Here is a 27,889-nt window from a genome sequence, read left to right on the forward strand (position 1 = left end):
TTATAAATACTAGTTTATTCATATTGCAGTGCTGTGGTCTTTTTGTCATAGCACAGGAAATTCTTGGTCGGTTACCACCTCAGTTGGAAAAATCTCCTTTTTGCTTCCTTTTAGCAGAACCAGTTTCGAACCTCACACTCATTATCAAGTGCTATTTCAGGAGAGGAGATGCATAAGGCATGCAGAAGTTAGGGGGAATTCTCACTCATGAGATTACGACATTTGCTTTACAAATGAGAACCGATGTTGATCAGTATATCTTCTGCCCAAAAATATCTTGTTCTTGCGTAGCACTTGATAATCAGCACGTTCAAAATAGGTTTTTAAGTTTTGACACCAACTTGCCAGCTATATTGTAATCTGTAATGCAGGCACATAATTTCTCAACACTAGGACCCCTCCCTTCCTCCAGTACTCGTCTCTTCTACCACCACCACCACCACTGTGTTAATTATAGAGGTGTAGGCTTAATGCTCCAACTCTAGAACAGTGAAAACTTGCTGAGAAAAATCTGATTGCTCTGATATACACTCCTGGAAATTGAAATAAGAACACCGTGAATTCATTGTCCCAGGAAGGGGAAACTTTATTGACACATTCCTGGGGTCAGATACATCACATGATCACACTGACAGAACCACAGGCACATAGACACAGGCAACAGAGCATGCACAATGTCGGCACTAGTACAGTGTATATCCACCTTTCGCAGCAATGCAGGCTGCTATTCTCCCATGGAGACGATCGTAGAGATGCTGGATGTAGTCCTGTGGAACGGCTTGCCATGCCATTTCCACCTGGCGCCTCAGTTGGACCAGCGTTCGTGCTGGATGTGCAGACCGCGTGAGACGACGCTTCATCCAGTTCCACACATGCTCAATGGGGGACAGATCCGGAGATCTTGCTGGCCAGGGTAGTTGACTTACACCTTCTAGAGCACGTTGGGTGGCACGGGATACATGCGGACGTGCATTGTCCTGTTGGAATAGCAAGTTCCCTTGCCGGTCTAGGAATGGTAGAACGATGGGTTCGATGACGGTTTGGATGTACCGTGCACTATTCAGTGTCCCCTCGACGATCACCAGTGGTGTACGGCCAGTGTAGGAGATCGCTCCCCACACCATGATGCCGGGTGTTGGCCCTTTGTGCCTCGGTCGTATGCAGTCCTGATTGTGGCGCTCACCTGCACGGCGCCAAACATGCATACGACCATCATTGGCACCAAGGCAGAAGCGACTCTCATCGTTGAAGACGACACGTCTCCATTCGTCCCTCCATTCACGCCTGTCGCGACACCACTGGAGGCGGGCTGCACGATGTTGGGGCGTGAGCGGAAGACGGCCTAACGGTGTGCGGGACCGTAGCCCAGCTTCATGGAGACGGTTGCGAATGGTCCTCGCCGATACCCCAGGAGCAACAGTGTCCCTAATTTGCTGGGAAGTGGCGGTGTGGTCCCCTACGGCACTGCGTAGGATCCTACGGTCTTGGCGTGCATCCGTGCGTCGCTGTGGTCCGGTCCCAGGTCGACGGGCACGTGCACCTTCCGCCGACCACTGGCGACAACATCGATGTACTGAGGAGACCTCACGCCCCACGTGTTGAGCAATTCGGCGGTACGTCCACCCGGCCTCCCGCATGCCCACTATACGCCCTTGCTCAAAGTCCGTCAACTGCACATACGGTTCACGTCCACGCTGTCGCGGCATGCTACCAGTGTTAAAGACTGCGATGGAGCTCTGTATGCCACGGCAAACTGGCTGACACTGACGGCGGCGGTGCACAAATGCTGCGCAGCTAGCGCCATTCGACGGCCAACACCGCGGTTCCTGGTGTGTCCGCTGTGCCGTGCGTGTGATCATTGCTTGTACAGCCCTCTCGCAGTGTCCGGAGCAAGTATGGTGGGTCTGACACACCGGTGTCAATGTGTTCTTTTTTCCATTTCCAGGAGTGTAGAATAGTGCATAAAAGTGTCTCTTCCATGAAACATCTCAACAATGGTTCTGTAACATATAGTACCAGGTAGAAACAGAGGCTATGAAATAAGCAGTAAAGACACTACTACTACTACTACTACTACTATTACTATTATTGCAGCTTGGAGGTACATAACAGTGATGAAATTACATAAGAAGTCTGCAAGAAAAGTTTAAATGTACATGGGGGGGGGGGGGAGGAGGAAACATATGTGGAGGCACTTAGGCTAATCATTTGTGTGGGCATCGTGGAGAGTTTTCATGTTAGAGTTGCTGCAAGTCAGAGAGTCAGTTACTTGCAGTCCAATAGTTACTTAAGTTTTCCATGCATGCATATTGTATGAGACCTTATCATTCTCCCATCCATCTTAACTATTTGTTGAACTTGCACCATCAGTCTGGATAATTTTCAATAACATATCATGTCTTCTACACTCTCACAGTAGAATTTATGCCAGAGCACCTCCTTTAGGTGGATCTGCGATGGGAAAACTACAACAGGCACACTGAAATTTAATATTGAATGAAGGTCATTCCTCGTATAATAATAGGACTACTGGCTGAAGTTGCGCAATATTAATGTTTTTAAAGCCTTGTGCAGCTAGTATCAATCATTATGCCATTGTCAGCAGCATGATTGAAAATATTGGTACTTCATAAGCAGCATTACACATGTGTGTATTGTCATAGTCTATCAATGTGTCCAGTCACTAACGAAGCCATAGTCTAGTAAGGAGATTCATTAAATTGGAAAATTGTTGTATGTGTTACAAAATGCACGTGTTACAGGGAGACAAGCATGGTACAAAATGTCAATAATTAAACCAGTGTACTGGCTATTCAAAGATTGTTTGTATCTTCAGATGAGAGGATAGCATCTTGTGAGTAGTAGGGCCACCAGTCCGCTGACTACATAAGTGGACAATTAACAGTACACACAGCAGGCTGTAAGTGTAGACATATGCAGGCATTGTCATATAACATAATGAACAAAAAGGCATTAACAATGGCAGTGGCTGATTGATTTCTTTATTAAACCATGAAACAATTTACATTAAAACAGTGAAAAATTAACAGTATAAATTAATTTCTTATGCTGTAATTGATAATGCATTTTATTTATATATGATTAAAAAAAATTAAATTAGATTGAAAGAAAAATTATTATCAGTTATTGTGTAGGAAATTAATTATATATTGTGGTAATTTATTATATAACTTGATGACATTGTACAATAAACTCTGCCGTGTTACGTTATTTTTTCCATTCAGATGCATATAACACTGTTTCTAGTTTCATAATCATGTACTAAACAATTTTTAACATAGTAGTCAAATTTATTTAATTTATATTTTTACATACGCTGTGAAAAATATATTCACAAGGGACAATTAAGATTTACAGCTATTTAAAAAATTTGAGGCAGTGAGGCGTGTTGCCAGTCTTGCTGTTTTTCTGCAATCTGAGTACAACTTGAATATTTATCCTATTTGTTCCCCAAAACATTATGCCACAACTAATAACAGAATGAACATAAGCTAAATATATTGGTATGATATGAGAAATATCACTTACCAGTGTAAGAATTCGGAGGGTGTAGCATGCTGTAGAGTCTGGAATTACGAGCCCTCTTTGTTGCGAGCAACACGTTCCTGCATGTTTGATGGTAACTTTTTATAACAGTGTGAGAAAGGTGGATTAATGTGACTGCTTTTAATTGAACTGAGGTATTTCAATGTTTGGGATGATTTTTTGGTACCTTTTGTCACCCATTTATTTTGTTTCACAGTTGATAATGGATATTATACTTTTTGGAAAAATCTGATCAAATTTAAGTTTGAACACTGTCATGAATTTTTGAATTTTTCATTTGCATCTACCTCTGTGTATACTGATTCCCATGTTTTATCTGCTATTTGTTTGACAAACTCAGACCTTTTTTGTTTAGAAAACATTCATCTATAGACATGCAGTTTTTTTGTTTTATGAAGTGTACGGACCTGTTGATTTTTGTACTATAGCAGTCTCACATTGAGCAGAGAGCTGAAGGCTTTATCAGCATTCACTCCACATCTCATGACATAGTACGTACAGTAACATAAGCTGGAAAGCTGAATCAACATTAACAAATTCATTGTCTCACGCTTGCGTATATTTTCATTCAGTTATTTATTAATGATTGTATGTATTTTATTTCTCTTTATTTTTGATCATTAAATTATTTATTTCATTATGAAATATACTGGTTGATTGTATATTTCAAAGATTAGTTTACATAGGATTTTCATAGTATTTTCTATGTTTGAGGTGTTTCATTATTTTCTGCATATTTTATTGGTTTTCCTGTTCATGTAGGGAGTCGGAGACTGTGGGCTGGCTTCTCAGTGCCTGAGACTATCTCTGAGTGCAGACAGTAACCATGCACCTGCTTACAACAACCTGGGTGTACTGGAACTCAGGCGGGGTCATTATGAGCAAGCTCGAGCATTCTTCCAGGCTGCTGGCTGCCTTGCACCATATCTGTTTGAGCCTCATTACAACCATGCCTCTCTAGCAGAGAAGGTAAAAATGATTTTTTCTTGCAACAGACTTTTTTGCACCTTTCATACACATCACAGTAAATGATGAAACAAATATGTGTAAAGAGAAGACAAATGAATGTCCTACCCCTAGTCCTTGTACAAAAATACAGCTGAAATTCCCAATTTTTAGATGTTCTATGCTGCCCATTAAAATTACATTATCAGGAAGGATAATAAATAATGTACATATGTGATACAGGAGCAAGAATACAATATTAAATTTGTAGGTGATTTTGATGTGCAAAGGGTGTGAAATTCGGTCACCTCTGGCAGCAACAGTGGCTCTAATGTGGCTGTGCATCATCAGTCAAACTGATGTTTGATGAAAGATATGTGTACATCATTCCATTTAGATCTATTTTGTATCTAATTATCAAGAAATTCTTCTCTCATCTCTCCAACCAATTTTTAGTGTCTCATGTGCACCTGCCCCCCCCCCCCCCCAAATAAGATTAAATAGCCCATCCATAATCATGATAGAGACCTTTCTGTCCATAAAAGTAAAAGCATGTGACAGTAACATTCCATTATAACCAAAGAGCCAGAGAATAAAGTATTTAAGGTGAAACACCTAAATATGTATTAACCCTTCATATGATTCAATATGCATTTTTCTAAACTTAAAATAAATTAAGTCAGATATTAGAAATTGGGGATTGCCAGCTACAATGCAGTATGTGATGTTGGAAATAGTACTTAGAACAAACAAGGATAAATTTATGACACTGGATATAAGTAATACACAGCAGCATTAAATAATCAGTCAAGCCATTCAAAATTTGCAGAAAATGTATACAAAAATTGTTGTCTCTGTAGCTGAGCAGTGAGAGTATCTGACTGCAATGTTGACGACCCAAATTTAATTCCCATGACTGCCAAAGGCTTTCTTGTTGGGAGGATGGAAACGAAGTGCACTCAGCTTCATGGTCCCAACTGAGGAGCTTCTTAAATGACAAGCAGTAATGTAAAGCTAATAACAGCAGGGAGCATGTTATGCTGGCCTCATCCCTTTCCATATCATGTTCAAATGACACTGCTGGCAAAGGAAAACCCAGCAACTAGTCAGAATCACATGGTATTCAGGGGCTGAGTGTGGAAGTTGTAAAAAGTATGAAAACACAACTATACAGTCAACAATGAAAACAATAAGAAGGTTGTATAGATGGAAGAATACTGGAGATACTAAAAGGTATCAGATAGCTTATATAATGGTAAGACAGAGATTTAGGAACCAGGTTTTAAACTGTAAGACATTTCCAGGGGCAGATGTAGACTCTGACCACAATCTATTGGTTATGAACTGTAGATTAAAACTGAAGAAATTGCAAAAAGGTGGGAATTTAAGAACATGGGACCTGGATAAACTGACTGAACCAGAAGTTGTACAGAGTTTCAGGGAGAGCATAAGGGAACAATTGACAGGAATGGGAGAAAGAAATACAGTAGGAGAAGAATGGGTAGCTCTGAGGGATAAAGTAGTGAAGGCAGCAGAGGATCAAGTAGGTAAAAAGACGAGGGCTAGTAGAAACCCTTGGGTAGCAGAAGAAATATTGAATTTAATTGATGAAAGGAGAAAATATAAAAATGCAGTAAGTGAAGCAGGCAAAAAGGAATACAAACATCTCAAAAATGAGATCGACAGGAAGTTCAAAATGGCTAAGCAGGCATGGCTAGAGGACAAATGTAAGGATGTAGAGGCTTATCTCACTAGGGGTAAGATAGATACTGCCTACAGGAAAATTAAAGAGACCTTTGGAGAAAAGAGAGTCACTTGTATGAATATCAAGAGCTCAGATGGAAACCCAGTTCTAAGCAAAGAAGGGAAATCAGAAAGGTGGAAGGTGTATATAGAGGGTCTATACAAGGGCGATGTACTTGAGGACAATATTATGGAAACGGAAGAGGCTGTAGATAAAGATGAAATGGGAGATACGATACTGCTTGAAGAGTTTGACAGAGCACTGAAAGATCTGAGTCGTAACAAGGCCCCGGGAGTAGACAACATTCCATTAGAACTACTGACGGCCTTGGGAGAGTCAGTCCTGACAAAACTCTACCATCTGGTGAGCAAGATGTATGAGACAGGCGAAATACCCTCAGACTTCAATAAGAATATAATAATTCCAATCCCAAAGAAAGCAGGTGTTGACAGATGTGTAAATTACCGAACTATCAGTTTAATAAGTCACAGCTGCAAAATACTAATGCGAATTCTTTACAGATGAATGGAAAAACTGGTAGAAGCCGACCTCGGGGAAGATCAGTTTGCATTCCGTAGAAATGTTGGAACATGTGAGGCAATACTGACCTTACGACTTATCTTAGAAGAAAGATTAAGGAAAGGCAAATCTATGTTTCTAGCATTTGTAGACTTAGAGAAAGCTTCTGACAATGTTGACTGGAATACTCTCTTTCAAATTCTAAAGGTGGCAGGGGTAAAATACAGGGAGCGAAAGGCTATTTATAATTTGTACAGAAAGGAGATGGCAATTATAAGCGTTGAGGGGCATGAAAGGGAAGCAATGGTTGAGAAGGAAGACAGGGTTGTAGCCTCTCCCCGATGTTATTCAATCTGTACATTGAGCAAGCAGTAAAGGAAATAAAAGAAAAATTCGGAGTAGGTATTAAAATCCAGGGAGAAGAAATAAATACTTTGAGGTTCGCCGATGACATTGTAATTCTGTCAGAGACAACAAAGGACTTGGAGGAGCAGTTGAACGGAATGGGCAGTGTCTTGAAAGGAGGATATAAGATGAACATCAATAAAAGCAAAACAATGATAATGGAATGTAGTCGAAATAAGTCGGGTGATGCTGAGGGAATTAGATTAGGAAATGAGACACTTAAAGTAGTAAAGGAGTTTTGCCATTTGGGGAGCAAATAACTGATGATGGTCGAAGTAGAGAGGATATAAAATGTAGACTGGCAATGGCAAGGAAAGCGTTTCTGAAGAAGAGAAATTTGTTAACATCGAGTATTGATTTAAGTGTCAGGAAGTCGTTTCTGAAAGTGTTTGTATGGAGTGTAGCCATGTATGGAAGTGAAACATGGACGACAAATAGTTTTGTTAAGAAGAGATAGAAGCTTACGAAATGTGGTGCTACAGAAGAATATTGAAGATTAGGTGGGTAGATTATGTAACTAATGAGGAGGTATTGAATAGGATTGGGGAGAAGAGAAGTTTGCGGCACAACTTGACTAAAGTCTATTCACCGAGAGCTGGGACGAAACATAAACAGTGTCACGTGAGCGACTACGCTCGTTTCCGGAGAAAGCATTCGGTGTTCACGTGATACGTAGGGGTGTGGAAAGTCCTTGGCGCACGCTTTGCAGCTGGCAGCTGGCGGCGTTCGGGTGGCTGCCGAGCTGTCATAGCGGACTTTGAGAAACCTGGGCAAAATGTACGAAATAAATTTAACAACAATGTTAAACTAATGTTAAACTGAGTTCATTCTGCCGAAGCAGATTTATTTTCATTCAGGTTTCTAACAAAACGCTCCATTAAAACACAATTAATTGTTAATTTTAATAACAATACCAGTAATAATAATGAGAAATGACGAAACAAGGTTCACTCTGTCGAACTTGAACTGTTTTCATTGAGGATTATAATAAACCGCTCCTCTCTCTCCTCTGTAATGCAGTCTAATTTCCACATTTGAGTTTCCACTTTTCCTACGACATGGAGGACACACTTGTTCCAATCCTCTGCAGTCACTGTTCTTACTGCTTCTTCTAGCAGTACTTTAACTTCCGGCATTTTGTATGTATTGTTTTTCGCTGCAACATAGCCTTTGATTCTGGCCCACACTAACTCGATGGCGTTTAATTCACAGTGGTACGGAGCAATTCTGAGAACAGTTTTCCCAGCATTCTTCGCCATTTCATCTATTGCGTATTCGTTGTGCGCTGTTCTGTGATTTTTAACTATATCTAAAAGTTCTTTCTTCAACATACCGTCTTTGAAATCGATGTTTTTAGATTTTAGCCACTCTGATATTTCGTGCTTATTGGAATTCGGATTGGGAACTTTCTCTTTTCTCCGAGAATGGTACGGCGCGTTATCAAGAACAATAACTGCATTTTCCTGAAGCCGAGGAAGAACATCTTGAAACCGCTTCTCGAAGGTTTCGGCGCACGTCTCCTCATGATAATCTCCACTTTTCTTGGATTCGGAAGTCCACAAACATCCTTCAACGAACCCTGTTTTGCTGCCAATGTGCGCGATAATCAGACGTTTCCCTTTACCTGATGGGCCCTTGCTTCCGGTGTATAACCCGGACAGAAACGCTTGTTTTGGGGAATTTATAGTGTCATCTACCCAGACGTAACTTCGGATATTTCCTGCGTTCATCCACGTCTCGTCCAAATAGTAAATGGGTCTGCCTTCATCTCTCAACCGTTTAATGGTTCGAAGATAACGCCGTCTCCATAAAAAGATGTCATCCCTGTCTATTAGCATGCTATCGCGCCCACGCCGGACATATTTGAAATTCATTTCTCTCAATAACTTATAAAATGTAGTTCTCCAAAAATTGCCCAGATCTGCATCTTCGTTCACGACTCTAAGCACTTTGTCAATTGATGGCAATTCGTTACGAAAAAAGAAATTCGTGTACTTTCCTTCGTATCGCATTTCTATCGAAGTCATCAACATTTTCAGAAAGTTTGTCGTAATTTTCCTTTCTTGGGAGACTTCAAAGAGTGTGTGGCCTTGTACTCACTTATCACACGATGCACTGAAGAACCTCCAACACCTGTAGCTGCAGCTGTTTTCGAAACAATGTCACTCATCGACTGCTCTGGATGTAAAAGTACCGTTTTATACACATTAAGCACCATGTGCTTCTCAGAAGAGCTTAATGATTTCTTCTTTGCTCGCTTCTTTGGTGGACTTAGAACTGACACGTCGACCTCGCTCGCTGAATCCGTGGATGGCATAATGAGGACAGCCGTATGTGACACTAATGGAATAGTGAATATATAAAATATGAAACCATGCAATGCTATTGGATGCGCACATAAATAGTGAATGCTCAGCATGACTACAAACACATATACTTACTCTAATAATCAACAACGAGTCTTTCAACCTGAAATCGCCGCTGTGCAACACCCACTAAGGAGCTCACACCTGCAACTGAGACGGCCACACTTACTGAGCGCCGCGCCTGTGAACCGCACAATGCATCGCTCATAAAGGACAAACGGTTGCACCCATCGCATTCGAACAAACTACAAAATTAAATTCAAACCTTTCTGAAACTTTTCTCGCTTACACCCCCACAAAAGAATGTAAAGGGAAAACGTTTGTCGCTTACTATATTTCGGACGATGATTTGGTAACGGTTCTATATCAGACGTGAGATTTTAATTCATTGCTTCACTATTACTGACTCTATTGAGCAAAAAATTTGCAGACGTCATCAACATATAGTACTGAAGGCAATTATAAAATTATTTTGCTGTGTGACACACAGTTTAGGAGATATGGTGTGATAAATATAGAGTAACGCGAAAAAACAACTTTTCCTGGAAGCTTAAATATTTCTCTTTTTTAGTGACAATAAATTTTAATGTAATGTAAATAAAGGTGTCGGAAGGTAGTTGTCGGATCTCTTTATCATGTTCAGGTGCCAAATTATAAAAAACACGACTTTCATTTGTTAATTTCTGACGCCCCTGCCTTGTACACCCCTCAACGGCAGCGCTGTGGTCAAGCGCCTTGCCGTGTTTACAGTACGTCTCTTGTTTCGGTGAATGGAGTATAGAAGAAGGGATCGGTTGGTAGGACATGTTCTGAGGCATCAAGGGATCACAAATTTAGCATTGGAGGGCAGCGTGGAGGGTAAAAATCATAGAGGGAGACCAAGAGATGAATACACTAAGCAGATTCAGAAGGATGTAGGTTGCAGTAGGTACTAGGAGATGAAGGAGCTTGCACAGAACAGACTAGCATGGAGAACTGCATCAAACCAGTCTCATGACTGAAGACAACAACAAAGAAATACCTTCAACCCTCCAACTAAATTAAGTTATACAGAAAACAATAGTGGAAAAGAAACATCATCTAAATCAGACATGGGCAACCTTTGGTGGACCATGGGTCTGATTCAAATACTTTGTTAAGGTCATGGGCTACATCGTCTTGTGATGCAGCGGCAGCACCCCTAGCATGTGAAGTCAAAGCAGTAACAACGATGACGTTAATTTTTATGGGGTAACACACCAATGTAAATGGCATCCTTTTCCTGACATGCCATGTTATCAAATCATGCCTCAAAACACGTGTTTTTGGGGGTATATCATCCCTTATTCAGACCTTTACATTTGCGTATGTGGCATATAGTATTTCTTGACTTATGACATTTTACAGTAATAGCTGTCTTAAAAAATTGCTTGCAAAATTCTGAATATCCCCCCCCCCCTTCCATTATTTCTTCCATAGGCCAGACTGAAACCAATCGCATGCCGAATCCAGCCACGGGCCACTTGTTGCCTACCTATGCCCTAAATGAATGTTTATGTCGGTAATGGTAAACTTCTTTCATGTCGATAAAGAATCTTCAGAATGAAGCTACAGTCAACTGTAAGTATGCAAACATACTTACAGCAGACAATAACAGTCACAATTGTGGGCAAAATTTTCAATGAGAAAGTTAAAGTGAAAAATCTATAAATTAGGCGGTGGTCAATTGGCGAACCACCAATAATCTTCAGGAGGTAAATGCTTGGTATTGCCAATAACACTTAAAAATGGAAAATACTGTCCGTAACTTTCAGAACTTGTACATTCTTTCTCAGGTGGGAAAGAATGAATGGTTGGGGAAGATTGGAAAGGAGTGTCAGGTCACTAAGACCATAGTTGTGAAGCACCCACCTGTCATCCCAACAGAAATATTTTTCCAGGATTACCATGTGCATCCAGAATAACACATTTCCATCAAATGTCGCACTGTCACAGCTAAGCTCAGAATTCCAGTTTTGAGGTTTTCATCCCAGATTGGGATTCACAGTCTCTTCTGATTCTTGGGATTGAATGTGTAGAAGTCTTTACTCAAGATCCAAGAAATGTTTGGTTTTTGCCTAAAAGATATTCCCTGGTGGAGGTAAATGGAAACTAACTCATAACCACAGCTTGGTCCAGCATACCAAAGCAGAAAGAAAAATTTCAGAAAATTTTTATTTTGGAACTAAAATTTCCTACCAGCAGTCTAAATCTCTCATAAATTGTGACTGTAAGCAAAGTCAATTAGTATCACCTATACCAAAAACTTGTAACCAATATTGGAATTTCATGTCATTTTGGCAAACTGGGTTAAAACTGTGTCCTCTAGGAGGCGTTTTAATGCCGTACAACCAGACTTGATTGGTAAATAACTTGCTTGACATATTCATTTGCATAATTGAAAAGGTGACATCTGGTTACACTAAGATATTTTAAAGAGTCAGTATCAGTGATATTGCTTGGGCATCTGTCACTAGTGTGAAAATTTTTTTGTGCATGTGTTTGCACTAAATAAATTAGTTAACAGTGAATGAAAAGTAAAACTTTTTTATTTATTATTATTTTTTTATGTCAGTCTAGCCATTTCCTTAGTTTGATGAGTTTTTGTGTCTCCCTAGAAGGTTACTAATGTCTTGCTGAGAAATTATATAATTGGCTTGATATGTGGAGGTCTCCTGACATGCCTGATTTTCTGTCACTACTGTCTCCCTTAGTGTGTAAAGGTCCCTCTTCCACACACAGCAGTGGTTAGAATGCTTTCTCCATCAACTTCACAGCACAGAAAACCATCTTGTCCATTGTTGCTGCTGTCAAGATCTTCACCAGATTCCTGCTGTAATTTTACAGGTTCCTGTAGGGCCACTCAGCCTCACTTTTAGTACGCAGGTAGTCCCTACTTTCTGCTGTTGCCACTTTATGTGACTGTGACAAGGGCTTGGCATTATATAAAACATAGCTGGTTTAGAAATAACAGTATACACCAATCATTATTTTAAGATCCTGTCCAGTATGTTTCCCATACTCCCTATTAATGGAAATTAGTAAATGTCATAATAAGCACTTCGAAAAACATACGATGAAAGACAGTAAGTGTAACATCTCTAAATTAGGTCTGTATTAGAGAAGTGAGACATGGGCATTTTGGCAACAAGATAAGAGAAGAATGGAAACATTATATGTTAGATTTTTATTATATACCAAGAAAGTAACTTTATGAGATAATATTAGAAGTGGCTTTATGCATTGTTGTTGTTGTTGTTGTTGTTGTTGTTGTTGTTGTGGTCTTCAGTCCTGAGACTGGTTTGATGCAGCTCTCCATGCTACTCTATCCTGTGCAAGCTTCTTCATCTCCCAGTACCTACTGCAACCTACATCCTTCTGAATCTGCTTAGTGTACTCATCTCTTGGTCTCCCCCTATGATTTTTACCCTCCACGCTGCCCTCCAATACTAAATTGGTGATCCCTTGATGCCTCAGAACATGTCCTACCAACCGATCCCTTCTTCTGGTCAAGTTGTGCCACAAACTTCTCTTCTCCCCAATCCTATTCAATACTTCCTCATTAGTTATGTGATCTACCCATCTAATCTTCAGCATTCTTCTGTAGCACCACATTTCGAAAGCTTCTATTCTCTTCTTGTCCAAACTATTTACCGTCCATGTTTCACTTCCATACATGGCTACACTCCATACAAATACTTTCAGAAATGACTTCCTGATACTTAAATCTATACTCGATGTTAACAAATTTCTCTTCTTCAGAAACGCTTTCCTTGCCATTGCCAGTCTACATTTTTTATCCTCTCTGCTTTGACCATCATCAGTTATTTTGCTCCCCAAATAGCAAAACTCATTTACTACTTTAAGTGTCTCATTGCCTGATCTAATTCCCTCAGCATCACCTGAGTTAACTCACTACATTCTATTATCCTCGTTTTGCTTTTGTTGATGTTCATCTTATATCCTCCTTTCAAGACACTGTCCATTCCATTCAACTGTTCTTCCAAGTCCTTTGCTGTCTCTGACAGAATTACAATGTCATCGGCGAACCTCAAAGTTTTTATTTCTTCTCCATGGATTTTAATACCTACTCCGAATTTTTCTTTTGTTTCCTTTACTGCTTGCTCAATATACAGATTGAATAATATCGGGGAGAGGCTACAACCCTGTCTTACTCCCTTCCCAACCACTGCTTCCCTTTCATGTCCCTCGACTCTTATAACTGCCATCTGGTTTCTGTACAAATTGTAAATAGCCTTTCGCTTCCTGTATTTTACCCCTGCCACCTTTAGAATTTGGAAGAGAGTATTCCAGTCAACATTGTCAAAAGCTTTCTCTAAGTCTACAAATGCTAGAAACGTAGGTTTGTCTTTCCTTAATATTTCTTCTAAGGTAAGTCGTAAGGTCAGTATTGCCTCACGTTTTCCAGTATTTCTACGGAATCCAAACTGATCTTCCCCGAGATCGACTTCTACTAGTTTTTCCATTCGTCTGTAAAGAATTCGTGTTAGTATTTTGCAACTGTGGCTTATTAAACTGATTGTTCGGTAATTTTCACATCTGTCAACACCTGCTTTCTTTGGGATTGGAATTATTATATTCTTCTTGAAGTCTGAGGGTATTTCGCCTGTTTCATACATCTTGCTCACCAGATGGTAGAGTTTTGTCAGGACTGGCTCTCCCAAGGCCGTCAGTAGTTCCATTGGAATGTTGTCTACTCCGGGGGCCTTGTTTCGACTCAGGTCTTTCAGTGCTCTGTCAAATTCTTCACGCAGTATCGTATCTCCCATTTCATCTTCATCTACATCCTCTTCCATTTCCATAATATTGTCCTCAAGTACATCGCCCTTGTACAGACCCTCTATATACTCCCACCTTTCTGCTTTCCCTTCTTTGCTTAGAACTGGGTTTCCATCTGAGCTCTTGATGTTTATACAAGTGGTTCTCTTATCTCCAAAAGTCTCTTTAATTTTCCTGTAGGCAGTATCTGTCTTCCCCCTAGTGAGATAAGCCTCTACATCCTTACATTTGTCCTCTAGCCATCCCTGCTTAGACGTTTGTATTCCTTTTTGCCTGCTTCATTTACTGCATTTTTATATTTTCTCCTTTCATCAATTAAATTCAATATTTCTTCTGTTACCCAAGAATTTCTACTAGCCCTCGTCTTTTTACCTACTTGGTCCTCTGCTGCCTTCACTACTTCATCCCTCAAAGCTACCCATTCTTCTTCTACTGTATTTCTTTCCCCCATTCCTGTCAATTGTTCCCTTATGCTCTCCCTGAAACTCTGTACAACCTCTGGTTCTCTCAGTTTATCCAGGTCCCATCTCCTTAAATTCCCACCTTTTTGCAGTTTCTTCAGTTTTAATCTACAGGTCATAACCAATAGATTGTGGTCAGAGTCCACATCTGCCCCTGGAAATGTCTTACAATTTAGAACCTGGTTCCTAAATCTCTGTCTTACCATTATATAATCTATCTGATACCTTTTAGTATCTCCAGGGTTCTTCCATGTATAAAACCTTCTATCATGATTCTTAAACCAAGTGTTAGCTATGATTAAGTTGTGCTCTGTGCAAAATTCTACCAGGCGGCTTCCTCTTTCATTTCTTAGCCCCAATCCATATTCACCTACTACGTTTCCTTCTCTCCCTTTTCCTACACTCGAATTCCAGTCACCCATGACTATTAAATTTTCGTCTCCCTTCACTACCTGAATAATTTCTTTTATTTCATCATACATTTCTTCAATTTCTTCGTCATCTGCAGAGCTAGTTGGCATATAAACTTGTACTACTGTAGTAGGTGTGGGCCACAATAATGCGTTCACTGTGCTGTTTGTAGTAGCTTACCCGCATTCCTATTTTCCTATTCATTATTAAACCTACTCCTGCATTACCCCTATTTGACTTTGTGTTTATAACCCTGTAGTCACCTGACCAGAAGTCTTGTTCCTCCTGCCACCGAACTTCACTAATTCCCACTATATCTAACTTTAACCTATCCATTTCCCTTTTTAAATTTTCTAACCTACCTGCCCGATTAAGGGATCTGACATTCCACGCTCCGATCCGTAGAATGCCAGTTTTCTTTCTCCTGATAACGACGTCCTCTTGAGTAATCCCCGCCCGGAGATCCGAATGGGGGACTATTTTACCTCTGGAATATTTTACCCAAGAGGACGCCATCATCATTTAATATTACAGTAAAGCTGCATGCCCTCGGGAAAAATTACGGCCGTAGTTTCCCCTTGCTTTCAGCCGTTCACAGTACCAGCACAGCAAGGCCGTTTTGGTTATTGTTACAAGGCCAGATCAGTCAATCAACCAGACTGTTGCCCTTGCAACTACTGAAAAGGCTGCTGCCCCTCTTCAGGAACCACACGTTTGTCTGGCCTCTCAGCAGATACCCCTCCGTTGTGGTTGTACCTACGGTACGGCTATCTGTATCGCTGAGGCACGAAAGCCTCCCCACCAACGGCGAGGTCCATGGTTCATGGGGGCTTTATGCATAGGGAACTTTAATATTAATGAAATTATTGATAAAGTACTCAACTATCAAAAGCAATGGATTTCACATTAACAACAGATGATGTAATGCCATCTGATGGGGCAAGCACACTTTTATAGACCCAAAGGAAGATGGAGCCATGCTCGCATTAGTTCTGGGAGATGACTTTTTTACCCACCCTTGCTGGAAGGAAGGAAGAAGAATTATTTTAGGTTGTTTAAGGAAAAAGAAAACAACTTTGGCAATGTTCTGAAAATAACAACAGGTTAAAACAGTTCAGTTTTTAGACTTCTTGTAATACTCTTTTGTTGCATAGTTCTGTGTCCTTTAATATGTTTTAGGTCCCTACATTTGTAGCTTGAAATGCTTCGTATGAAGTATCTTCCCAGATCGTAATATAATATTAAAAGTATAATTAATAGCCTAGAATTTGAATGGAATGTAAGAGCATCACTTGTGTGTGTGTGTGTGTGTGTGTGTGAATTAATGACTTTGGAAGCAGATGCAGATATTGTAGATTATATGACATGGCAGTTGTTTCAGATGATACTGTTAAGAATTTCATATAAATAGTAGCAAGCCATGGTGTATTGTAGCATTACAGTAACAGAAATTCAATTTTGGAAACAGTAAATAAAACTGAATGAAGGTAACCACTCTCATGTAGCTGACTGACGCATGGTACATCAATCAACTGCAAGAGTAGTTCCCTTTCCTCATTTCTCTTAATTTACTGTTCCACTGTATGGTATGTGTAGAAACCTAAAGTTTCATTGCTAGAAAAGAATTTTATGGGAGGCAGGAACCCATATTCTACATTGCACTTGTAGTTATAAAATAAGTTCACCAGACAAAATATTCCTACCTGCATTAAAATAGCACACTGGCAACTTTGGAGTGCTATAGATCTAGTTCCAGGCAACTGTATAATCCTCCACCACTGATGTGAGCAATGATAGTGATGTGTTGTGTATGAGCCATTTAGTTGTGCAGAACCAGAGCCGTACGATGGAAGACACTCAGCTTCATTTACCTCACAAAAGGCCATTACTCACAGCCGCGCATAAAACTGCACGGCTTCAGTGAGGCGAACAACACAGAAACAAGACAGTACCTGGTTGGAAGTGTTGTCTTATGAGCCTCACTTTGGCCCCTTTTCAAATGGCACAAGGTGTCAGGTGCACCAACAGCTTGATAAGGCATTTAACCCACAGTGTGTGAAGGGTGTAGTTCAGACCAAACATGGTTCTGTAATGTTTTTGTGAGTGTTTTTCATACCATGACTTGGACCCACTCGTTACGGTCACTGTGGACATGCTGGTTCATGTTTATTTCAACATTCTCTGTGAACGAGTGTTATCCTTTTCCTTTGTTGTCATGATGAGCATTTTTCCGCCTTACAGGATGTCAGTCTTTGTCACAGGGCTGCAAGCATACATTTCTGATTTGACAAACACTTGGACACCCTATTGAAACTTGACTGGCACACTAAAACACCCAGTCTTAATTCTATAGCAAATGTCTGGGACTATTTGAAATGTTGGGTGAAATGTAGCAATTAACAGCTCCATAATTTGGTAGCTGTACAGGATATAATCATTAATGAATGGCTTCAGCTGGATATGCATACGTGTAGAAACTTATGAACTCCCATCCTCACCAGAAAGAGGTATAATCGGGCTTAGAGGCAGAGTTACGTGTTATTAACACAATGTCTCCTGGAAGACTAATTTTTTTTGTCTGGTGTGCTTAGAGCAGTAGATCCAGTGTTTTGACAAGTTTTTAGTATCCCTAGATTAGATTAGACTAGTTTTTCATTCCATAGATCCGTGCTGAGGAGATCCTCATGGATGTGGAACATGTCCTCTTTTTTTTTTTTTAAAAAAAAAAAAAAAAAAGCTGAAATAATAACACTAATAGTATGAGTATATACAATCCATCATTTTTTAAGCTGAAATAATGATACTAATGGTATGAGTATATACAATACATCATTTGTTTCTATTAAAAAATTCGTCAATGGAGTAGAAGGAGTTGGCCACTAGTAAGTCTATCAGGCTCCTTTTAAACTGATCTTTATTTGTAACTAAATTTTTTATGTGTGCTGGCAAATTATTGAAGATAAGTGTTCCTGAGTAGTGAACACCTTTTTGAACTAAAGTAAGTGCTTTAAAGTCCTTGTGCAGATCATTTTTGTTCCTGGTGTCATATGTATGAACTGAGCTGTTTGTTGGAAAAAGAGATATATTATTTAGGACAAATTTCATTAAGGAGTAAATATACTGAGAGGCAGTAGTTAGTATACCCAGTTCTTTGAAGAGGTTTCTACAGGACGTCCGTGAATTTACTCCACAAATAATACGTATTACATGCTTTTGGACTCTGAAAACTTTTGGTTGACTTGTAGAGTCATATTATACCATATGACATTATAGAATGAAAGTAGGCAAAGTATGCAAGCTTTTTCATTTTTATGTCGCCTATATCTGCTAACACTCGAATTGCAAATACAGATTTGTTAAGGCGTTTCTGCAGTTCTGTGGTGTGCTCCTCCCAACTGAATTTATTATCAAGTTGTAATCCCAGGAATTTAAAACTGTCAACCTCTTCTATCTGCTCTTCTTCGTACTTTATGCATATGCTGGGTGGAAACCTCTTACAGGTTCTGAATTGCATATAGTGAGTCTTTTCGAAGTTTAATGTCAGTGAATTGGCTATAAACCATTTATTAATATCCATGAAAATATCATTAGGAGATCTTTCTAGAACTGCACTCGACATACTATTTAATGCAATACTTGTGTCATCTGCAAAAAAAAACGAACTCTGCTTCTGGCAGTGTAACTGATGAGAGATCATTAATGTACACAATAAAAAGCAATGGCCCTAAGATGGATCCTTGTGGGACACCACATGTAATTTCTTCACATTCTGATGATGACTTAATTCACTAGTCCCTTGCACTGACACCCTTTGTTTCCTGTTAGTGAGGTAAGACTTGAACCATTTTGCAGCACTGCCCGTGACACCATAGAATTCTAATGTATTTAAAATGATGATGTGGTTCACACAATCAAATGCCTTTGACAAATCACAGAAAATACCTGCTGCTTGTAATTTATTATTTAATGAATTAAGTACATTTTCACTGTAGGTGTAAATAGCCTTCTTGGTATCAGAACCCTTCAGAAATCCAAACTGTGTTCTTGATAATATGTTATTTGTGGTCAGATGGTTGAGAAGCTGCCTGTACATTACTTTCTCTAAAAATTTTGAGAATGCTGGCAAAAGTGAAATCGGTCTGTAGTTTGATGGTATCTCTTTATCCCCTTTCTTGAATAGAGGCTTAACATCTGCATATTTTAGCCAGTCAGGAAATGTCCCAGTTATAATTGACTGGTTACACAAGTAATTTAGAATTGTACTAAATTCACAAGAACATGCCTTAATTAACTTTGTTGAGATTTCATTGTAACCACTAGAATGCTTTGTTTTTAAAAATTTTATTATGGAAGTTATTTCTTTTAGTGAAGTGAGTGACATATTCATGTACCTGAAGCTATTTGTAAAGGCTAGTTTCAGCTATTCAAGGGCATTATTTAGTGATCCTGACAATCCCATTGTATCAGTAACGGATATAAAGTACTTATTAAATAGATTTGCCACACTGTGCCCATTGGTTAGTAATGTGTCATCTACCCTTACTGCTATTTGCTCCTGTTCCTTTCTGGTTCTACCAGTCTCCTCCTTCACTATATCCCATATTGTTTTTATTTTGTTCCCTGGCATTGCTATCTTCTTCTCGTAGTGCATTTGTTTATATGTCTGAATTACTTTTTTTTAATATTTTACAGTATTCCTTGTATTTAGCTAAATCATCAACATTGGAACTATTCTTGGTTGACAGATACATTTTCCATTTTGTCTTACAGGAAATCTTTATTCCTTGTGTAATCCATGGTTTTATTATAGACTTCTGTTTAATTTGAGTAACTTTTAGAGGAAAACAGTTTTCAAACATGGTACTGACATTGTTCATGAATGTGTTATATTTTTCGTTCATGTCATGAGCACTATAAACATCCTTCCAGTTCATATATTTGAGCAGTTTTCTAAAACTCTCAATTTGTGGTTGATTGACTACTCCCCTGTACTCAGATTTAGCAGTTTTGATAATCTGCTTAGAATTTACATCTAAAACAAGGAGCTGCATGTCATGATCTGACAGTCCATTTATAACAGGTTTTATGATATGATTTTGTTCCTTTGATTTGTCTATAAAAATGTTATCAATGGCTGTCCTTGAGGATTTAGTGATCCTAGTTGGAAAGTTTACAGTGTGAGTTAGATTGAAAGACAACATTACTAACTGCAGTAAATGTTTACTGGAAGATTGCATTAGAAAGTCTGTATTAGTCACCAGCAATCTAAATTTCTTTGTTTCTTCCTGTTAAATAACCCAAAAGAGCTTCTAGATGATTTATGAATAGATTATAATTTCCTGCAGGTGCTCAGTAAATAGTTACTATTATATAGGATCTGTTATGGAACTCTTACTTCAGTTGCACATGTTTCTAGAAGCTGCTCTAAACAGAATTTATTAATGTCAATGTTCTTGAATTTATGGCAGTTTTTAATAAATGTGGCAACTCCTCCTCCATCCATATCTACTCTGCAGAAGTAGGAAGCTAGCTTAAATCCTGAAATGTCTAACATATCTATACTAGTGGTCACTTGATGTTCAGAGAGGCAGCTTATGTCAGTTTGGTTAGATGAATTCATTTCATCAATACGAATGAGTAGTTCATCAACTTTATTTCTGAGTCCCGGAATGTTCTGGTGTAATAAAGATAAATGATACTGCACACTAATGGGATTATAACTGCTTTGGCGAAGATGAACTGGCAGTTTCTGATTACTTTCTGTTAAACATTGTTTAAATGAAGGCTGTATGCTAAAATCTGACTCCTGTTCATCTGTTTTCTCAAACTGAGTGTGTCTGCCAATCTCTCTAAAAACTCGTTTTCTTTCCCCCTTCCCTGTCCTAAAAAAGACATCCCTCTGACACCTGTGACCACTGGTATTTTACCACTTGTGACAGTGTCCCCCCTTAAGTTTTCTGCACTCAATCCAGACAGTTTTCCCGTCCCTTTCCTATTGAGGTGAAGGCCATGCCTAGTGTAGTCCCACCTATCGATAGCATCCACAGGAATCAAAACAATATGGGACCCTATATCCGTCCTTAGCAGCCACTCCAACTCCAAGTTCACCCTCCCGATAGAAGAGTTCAAATGAGGCCGATCATGGCATCTCAACACAGACACAAATCCCACACTCGTATGCTTTGTTGCTGATGCTATCTTCACCAGGTCACTCTCTATGGAATATTCAGAGTCTCTGTCAGTGCTATTTCCCGGACCACCCACTATAACCACGGCATCCTCCTTTGTGAAATCCTTGCATAAATTACCTACATCCTCTGTTACCTGACCCAGATCTGCACTAGGCTTGAAAAAGTTTGTGACCTGGTACTCTGGACCTAGATTTTCCTGCAGTAGTTGGCCAACACCTCTACCATGGGAACTACCTAACAACAGAACTTTCTTTCTCTTTACAAATTTCCGTACCTATTTCAAGTCCTTGAAAGCTTGTTGTGCCCTTTCTACAGCTTCAGCTACATGAGGCTCATCCGATTCTGACTGAGGCAACAGGTCAAATCTACTTTCAAGATTTATGACAAAGCTGTCTGACGCTCTCCTTTGCCTATTCCCCCTATTACCTGATGCCACTTCCCACCTTTGTTCACCCTTCTCCCTCTTTAAGCTGTCCAGATCCTCCCTTGCCTTGTCTAAGTCAGCTTGAAGAGCTGCAATTTTCCCTTTCTGTTCCAGTATTTTCCTATCTCTACTGCAGATCCTACAATACCACTGGTGAGCCTCATTTATGTCCCCACTTCCCACGCCACTACATTCGCCACAATGAAAGAAACTACAGCACCCATCACACCACACCCCAGAACTAACAATCCTGCAGCATGTTACACACTTCTCACTCATGGTAAAAACAGAAATCGTATAAACTGATTTAAGTACTGACTAAAATGTAAACAAAGAACCCTAGAAAGTATTCAGGCAGGTATAAATAAATTGAAAGAGTACTGAATAAAAAAACTGGCGATTACATATTAGTTTAACTCGCTGTTTACTTACGATACGCACGCATGAAATTAAGCCTAAAATCCGTTCTATAGGCGCGAGAAGGAAAATAAACTTCTTACCCCGTTTAATGTTCTTTAACACTTCACTAACACTTCCACTAATGTAACAACACTTATATTATATTTATACCAACTGGAAACGTTTACCTATAAGTTTAATTCACTGCTTACTTACTTACGAGAAGAAAAATACACTTCTTACCCCGTTTAATCTTATTTTATACTTCACTAACACTCCCACTAATGTAACAACACTTAGATTCTATTTATAACAACTGTAAATGTTTAAAAACAGTTTAATAACAATGCTTTTTATAATTATTTATTGCAGCAAAAATGTTGGACAGAAGAAACAGAATAAACTATTTCAGATAATTAACTGAAAAGTAAAATTAACTGGCATGGCACAGGAGGTGTCTTCTATGAAACCATGACTCCATAGCTTGCGAGAGGGAGAAGCATTAAAATATTTGTATTGTTTTGTTTCAGATGGGTGATCTGCAAACTAGCTACATTGTTATACAGAAAGCTCTTGAAGCATATCCTTGCCACACAGGCTCCCAAGAACTACTAAACTCACTTCAGCGGCATTTTGCATTTATTTAAATTTTATGAAATTACATTTCATATAGTGGCTCAGTGATTGCGACTTTATTTGGAGTGCAAGGTTCAATCCTCACTCAGGCAAACAATATTTTCTGTTCACGGAAATTGCAGGCCTGCAGCCAGATGATGTTTACTACACTTCATGCTAGTTTGACTGGAAACCTGTCAGTAATCCTCATGTGAACCATCAAAGACTGCAAGTGTATAGTCGAAATATTGTGGAGTATAGTAAATCTCTTTTAACATTCAATTCACAAGGAAAATTTTAAAATTCACATCTTTTTTCTGTCACTTACAGCTTCTTTCACCTGTAAAGTTGCACCATGGTTCTCAGGCCACATTAAATTGTAAGACCCCATGTAACTGGCTGCATAAGTCTGTTTAAAGGTCAAGTTCAGACCAATTTTTTAAAATTTTGCTTATCATGTTGTGCTTTCGTCTAGTCAAAAACCTTGGTTTAATTCAGTGTGATGAATATATTTCATGATACATCTGCATATTCCATGCTCATGTTTCTTTCTAAATATAGGAATTATGGCTGCATGCTCACGGAAGTTATACCTATCACATCTGCTTTGCAGTGCTAATTAGGATCCAGAACTAAACTATTTTGATAAATAAAACACCCATTTGTGGTGATATTATAATTTATATGTATTGTTAGTTGAGTTCTATCTTGTAAAGCCAGAGAGAATTAGCTATGCAACAGGAGGCAAGTTTTTAATTATTCACAATACTGCAAAAGAAGTGTCATATGGAAGCAAATGAGTATCTTATCATTGTAACCTTGATATGTGCCCTATATATGACAGTTAAAATAATTAAAATTATTAATTTATAAATACAGTTAAAATACTACTGTTCATCCAGATCATTAGATTTTTTTATTTATCTGCAGACCATAGTTTTTATATGTTTATTGCTCTATCTTGTGCTGTGATGACTTGGGTCACCAGCAAAAGAGTAAATAGTGCTGCAGATATGTTTCACCTGCAATTTCTAATCCCATTCTCATGAGTTTATGAGACTGTTTCCTGAGACTATGTACGTACAGTGAAACCCCACTTTTACACTTTTCAAGGGACTTTAAAAAAAAATGGTATAAAATGCGGGAAAATGTAAAATGTGGGAAATAACATTTTGAGTGGCAAAAGTTACTTACAGAATTCCCTTTTGCATTTATGCACTTAATGTATAATATATTTATGTAGTAGGCATCAAAATACTTGTCAGGGACTTGTTTATTATCTAATAAAGTTATTGTAGCTGGTAACTGTCTGAGAAGTAGAAATGTCTGACTAAATTTCATACGTCTTATTTGATGTTTTTGAAAGCCTGCAGCTGTTAGTCATTATTTAAAAGAATAACACAGAACCAATTACGTATTTTTTCATGCTTAGCAGGAGGCATTTCGAGAATTTTTTCTTGTTAAGTGCAAATATTTACATAAGTTTGTTGTGTGGGGTCTGCGTAAGTGTTGTTCTGCATTTCTTGCACTGTAGTCGTCTTTTTGAGATTATCAGGTACTGTGCCTCCTCAATTATGTAGAAAACAACAACAAAAAACACACACACGCACACGCACACACACAAATCATTCACTTTGTTTGTTTGTGAAACATCACGAAAAATACATACATAACTACTGCATATGACGACGACAAAGTCTTGGAACACGTCTTCTTAATCATGAAAAAATATGTAATTGGTGTTGTGTTAAAAACGCAAATTGAGCAAAGGCATCAACTACAGCAAGTGGCCAAACGACGAAATGCACAAAATATGGTTCAATGAAGGTGTTGCGAAGAGGAGAACAATCATGAAGCTGCACGTGCGCAGTAGACACAGTTTGGAAATGATTGATTGGTCGTGTTATCTTTATTCGAACAAACCTCGTTACTTCCATCAGGCACTATGCCAAGTAGAGCTTGGCAGAGGCAGGAGATATGACATGAATTGTTCCGACATTTACTGTTCACTGGTTCAGATCCACTGAGTAGAGTGCCCTGGTGTCAAGGAACTGAACCAGGAACCGTATGTAAACACAAATTGATGACCAACATCATGCTAGTGTAATCTTATGCCAGTTTCTTTTCCGCAAACATTTTTTCATAAAGCATAAATCACAGGAAAATTGGGTGCAAATTAACGTTGTGGACATGTGAAATTTGACAGTAGCAATAAATAAAAAAAATTTCATAAATAGTGGGAAAATGTTAATTCTGGGAGTGTAAAAGTAGGGTTATCCTGTATTTTGAATAGCAGTTGTGTCACTGGCCAGCCTTGTAGCAGACCTTTGGTTGCACTAAATTTCTGTGAAATTATTACCGTATTTACTCGAATCTAAGCCGCACCTGAAAAATGAGACTCGAAATTAAAGGAAAAAAAAATTTTCCGAATCTAAGCCGCACCTGAAATTTGAGACTCGAAATTCAAGGGGAGAGAAGTTTTAGGCCGCACCTCCAAAGCGAAACAAAGTTGGTCCATTGTAATATGAGACACAATTTAGGTCGAATGAATGACGATACAGCTACAGTAGTTTGGTTCGAGCCGTAAGCTTAGCAGTTAAGCTTTACCAGGTAACCATTGCTATGCGTAGGCGCTCCGTCCGTATTTATACGGGTACCCTTCGTTTTTCACGTGCTTCGTCTGGTTTGAATTGATTGCTTATTTTTCTCTGATCTGATAAGTGCCGTTCTCTTTGTTATAGGTGTTTACGTCACTCTGAGCTGAAAATGCATTACTGTACTGTGTCATGCATTGTTTGTCGCATTCTGATAATGAATGTTTAGGAATTGTGACAGTAGCGAAACAATGGAAAGAGACTGCTATTTGTTGTTATTTACACTGCTGCTTTCTTTGTTAATGATCAACAAGAACCAAGTAATAAACTGCGTATGATAGAATATGTTCTGAACGAGAGTTTAGCGAAAATTTTTCTCCGTTTGAAAATCTTTGCAGACGTCTCTTTAGTACATTACTTTCTGCACAGAAATTAGTCATCTTAGATTTAAAAATCTAGTTAATTGCCGTGCTTCATTTCTGACTGTATCCCTATTAGGCATAAGAATAATACGAATATAAACATGATATGATATGTGTATACTTCCGCGTTTGCTGTTGTCTCACTAGTTTCGTAGCTTATTAGCCAGACAGGATTTAAATGAGATAGCAGCAAACACGAAAGAATACATGGCAAAATGTTTATATTCATATTCGTATTATTCTTATGGTGAAGACAATACTGCATGTGATTCACAAAAGTTCCCATTAGCAACCATCTCTTGTCACAGGTAGGAAAAAATTCAGAACATAGAATTGGCCATACTGACAAACATTCCAAACAGTCTTGCCAGTGGGACTTTCGTAGTACATTGAAAAGCTGCTACATTCGAAGATGAACAATACGGAATTTGTATTTACTTCGTTGGATAATGTATGAAAATGCAGTGGTCGAAATTCGGGGCGGAGAAAAAAAAGCTCGTCTTCCGCCTTTTTTTAAATTTTCTTTACTGACGTAGAGGTTTTGGCGCCAGTATTTATCTTTGTGCCTGCAAAGCATGCCTGTGTAGCGCTACATATATTTGACGGCAGAAGTTAGTTGTGGCAGCACCTCCCAACATATTTCAGAACTTCCCATTACTTTGCACTCGATTCTAAGCCGCAGGCGGCTTTTTGGATTATAAAAAACCGGAAAAAAGTGCGGCTTAGATTCGAGTAAATACGGTACCTATTTGGCATATTATTTGCACATATCTTTTACTATTTTAATAAAGGGATCCTTTTTGTCTGCCATATGTAATGCTTTCCAAAGCAGTTTTTGTAGAAAGATGTCATATGTCATTCCTAAAATTAATGCATTGCTTTTCAATTTTTCCAAAATCTGTTATAATACAAAAAGATGGTCTGTACATAATCTATGAAACCATGTTGCTCTCCTTGGATCGTAAAATCAGTTTCCACTTTTTTTTTTCTCTCGTTCCTTAAAATTTTGTAGCATACATTCCTTGAACATATTGTATGATCTCCGTCTCCGTATAATGATTACCAATACAACAATAAAACCGGGTACAGTGAGAACTTTTTTTATGGCCCCAGCCGATTTCCTATATGTACTATGTTAATTACCCCTCATTACAACAGTGAAGTAAATTTATCAACTCCCTGTTATAACAAAGACAAAATTTTGAGGAATTTACTTTTCCTACTTATAAGATGCTCACTATAGCGGTAAGTATTGTTTATTTAGCTACTAGACTTTTGGGAGCTTTATTTTCAGGAGCTTCGCTACATACTAAAGTACTGTATTAAGTCTAGCGGTAAAGAGAACAGCTTACAGCCGCGGGCGAGCTGTACTGAGCGGCAAATGTCAAAGAGCTCCTTTGCTTGAACAAGTATTTAGTTTGCCCATTGTTGAGCTTCAGTAGCAGACATGAGTGTTTTTCTAGGCTCACACGCAGCTTATCTCCATGATTTTTGCAATCTGTGTATGTTTTTAGTTGATGTAAACACTTTGGACTCCGCTAAGATTTGGAAAATGGCTGTAACTCTGAAAACATCTATTTTTGTCTCCAACCTTGTTTGTTTCAAAGACATTAATAATGGAATGACACAAGTAGATTTGGTGAGGAAATATGGACTAGCACAATCAATGTTAGCTATATTCCTTAAATAGCAAAAAGAAATTGAAGATAGTTTTGTAGATCTGAAGAAAAATCAGCACCTTAGGTGGTGCATAACTTTGGAGGAAAAACACCATGTGTAAACTGTTAGGAAAAATACAATGCAGATGCCAGAGAAGACGATGGCCTTTACAGGAGAAACGTGTAAAGGAGGGAAGCAGTCTAAAGTATGCCTAACTGTTCGTCTCTGCAGTAACGTGTCGAGTACTTGTAAATTGACACCACTGGGAGTCGCACAATCAGCAAACCCACAGTGCTTGAAAAATGTATGAGGGTACATACATTTTATTTTACGTTCCTTTAATTTATTA

The 27,889-nt window shown here is 38.8% G+C and overlaps 1 protein-coding gene across 1 annotated transcript in view; it reads left to right on the forward strand.

Moving 5' to 3' along the window:
- Window positions 1-26,868, forward strand: part of LOC126092277 (tetratricopeptide repeat protein 8) — a 96,656-nt gene extending 69,788 nt beyond the window's left edge. The window contains exons 7-8 of the mRNA XM_049907793.1: window positions 4,330-4,536; window positions 22,781-26,868. Of these exons, the coding sequence (XP_049763750.1) occupies window positions 4,330-4,536; window positions 22,781-22,897 (324 nt within the window). The 3' untranslated portion in view covers window positions 22,898-26,868. The remainder of the gene's footprint in view (window positions 1-4,329; window positions 4,537-22,780) is intronic.
- Window positions 26,869-27,889: the final 1,021 nt, after the last annotated feature.

Source organism: Schistocerca cancellata, chromosome 7 (assembly GCF_023864275.1).
Source record: "Schistocerca cancellata isolate TAMUIC-IGC-003103 chromosome 7, iqSchCanc2.1, whole genome shotgun sequence".
Classification (NCBI taxonomy): domain Eukaryota; kingdom Metazoa; phylum Arthropoda; class Insecta; order Orthoptera; family Acrididae; genus Schistocerca; species Schistocerca cancellata.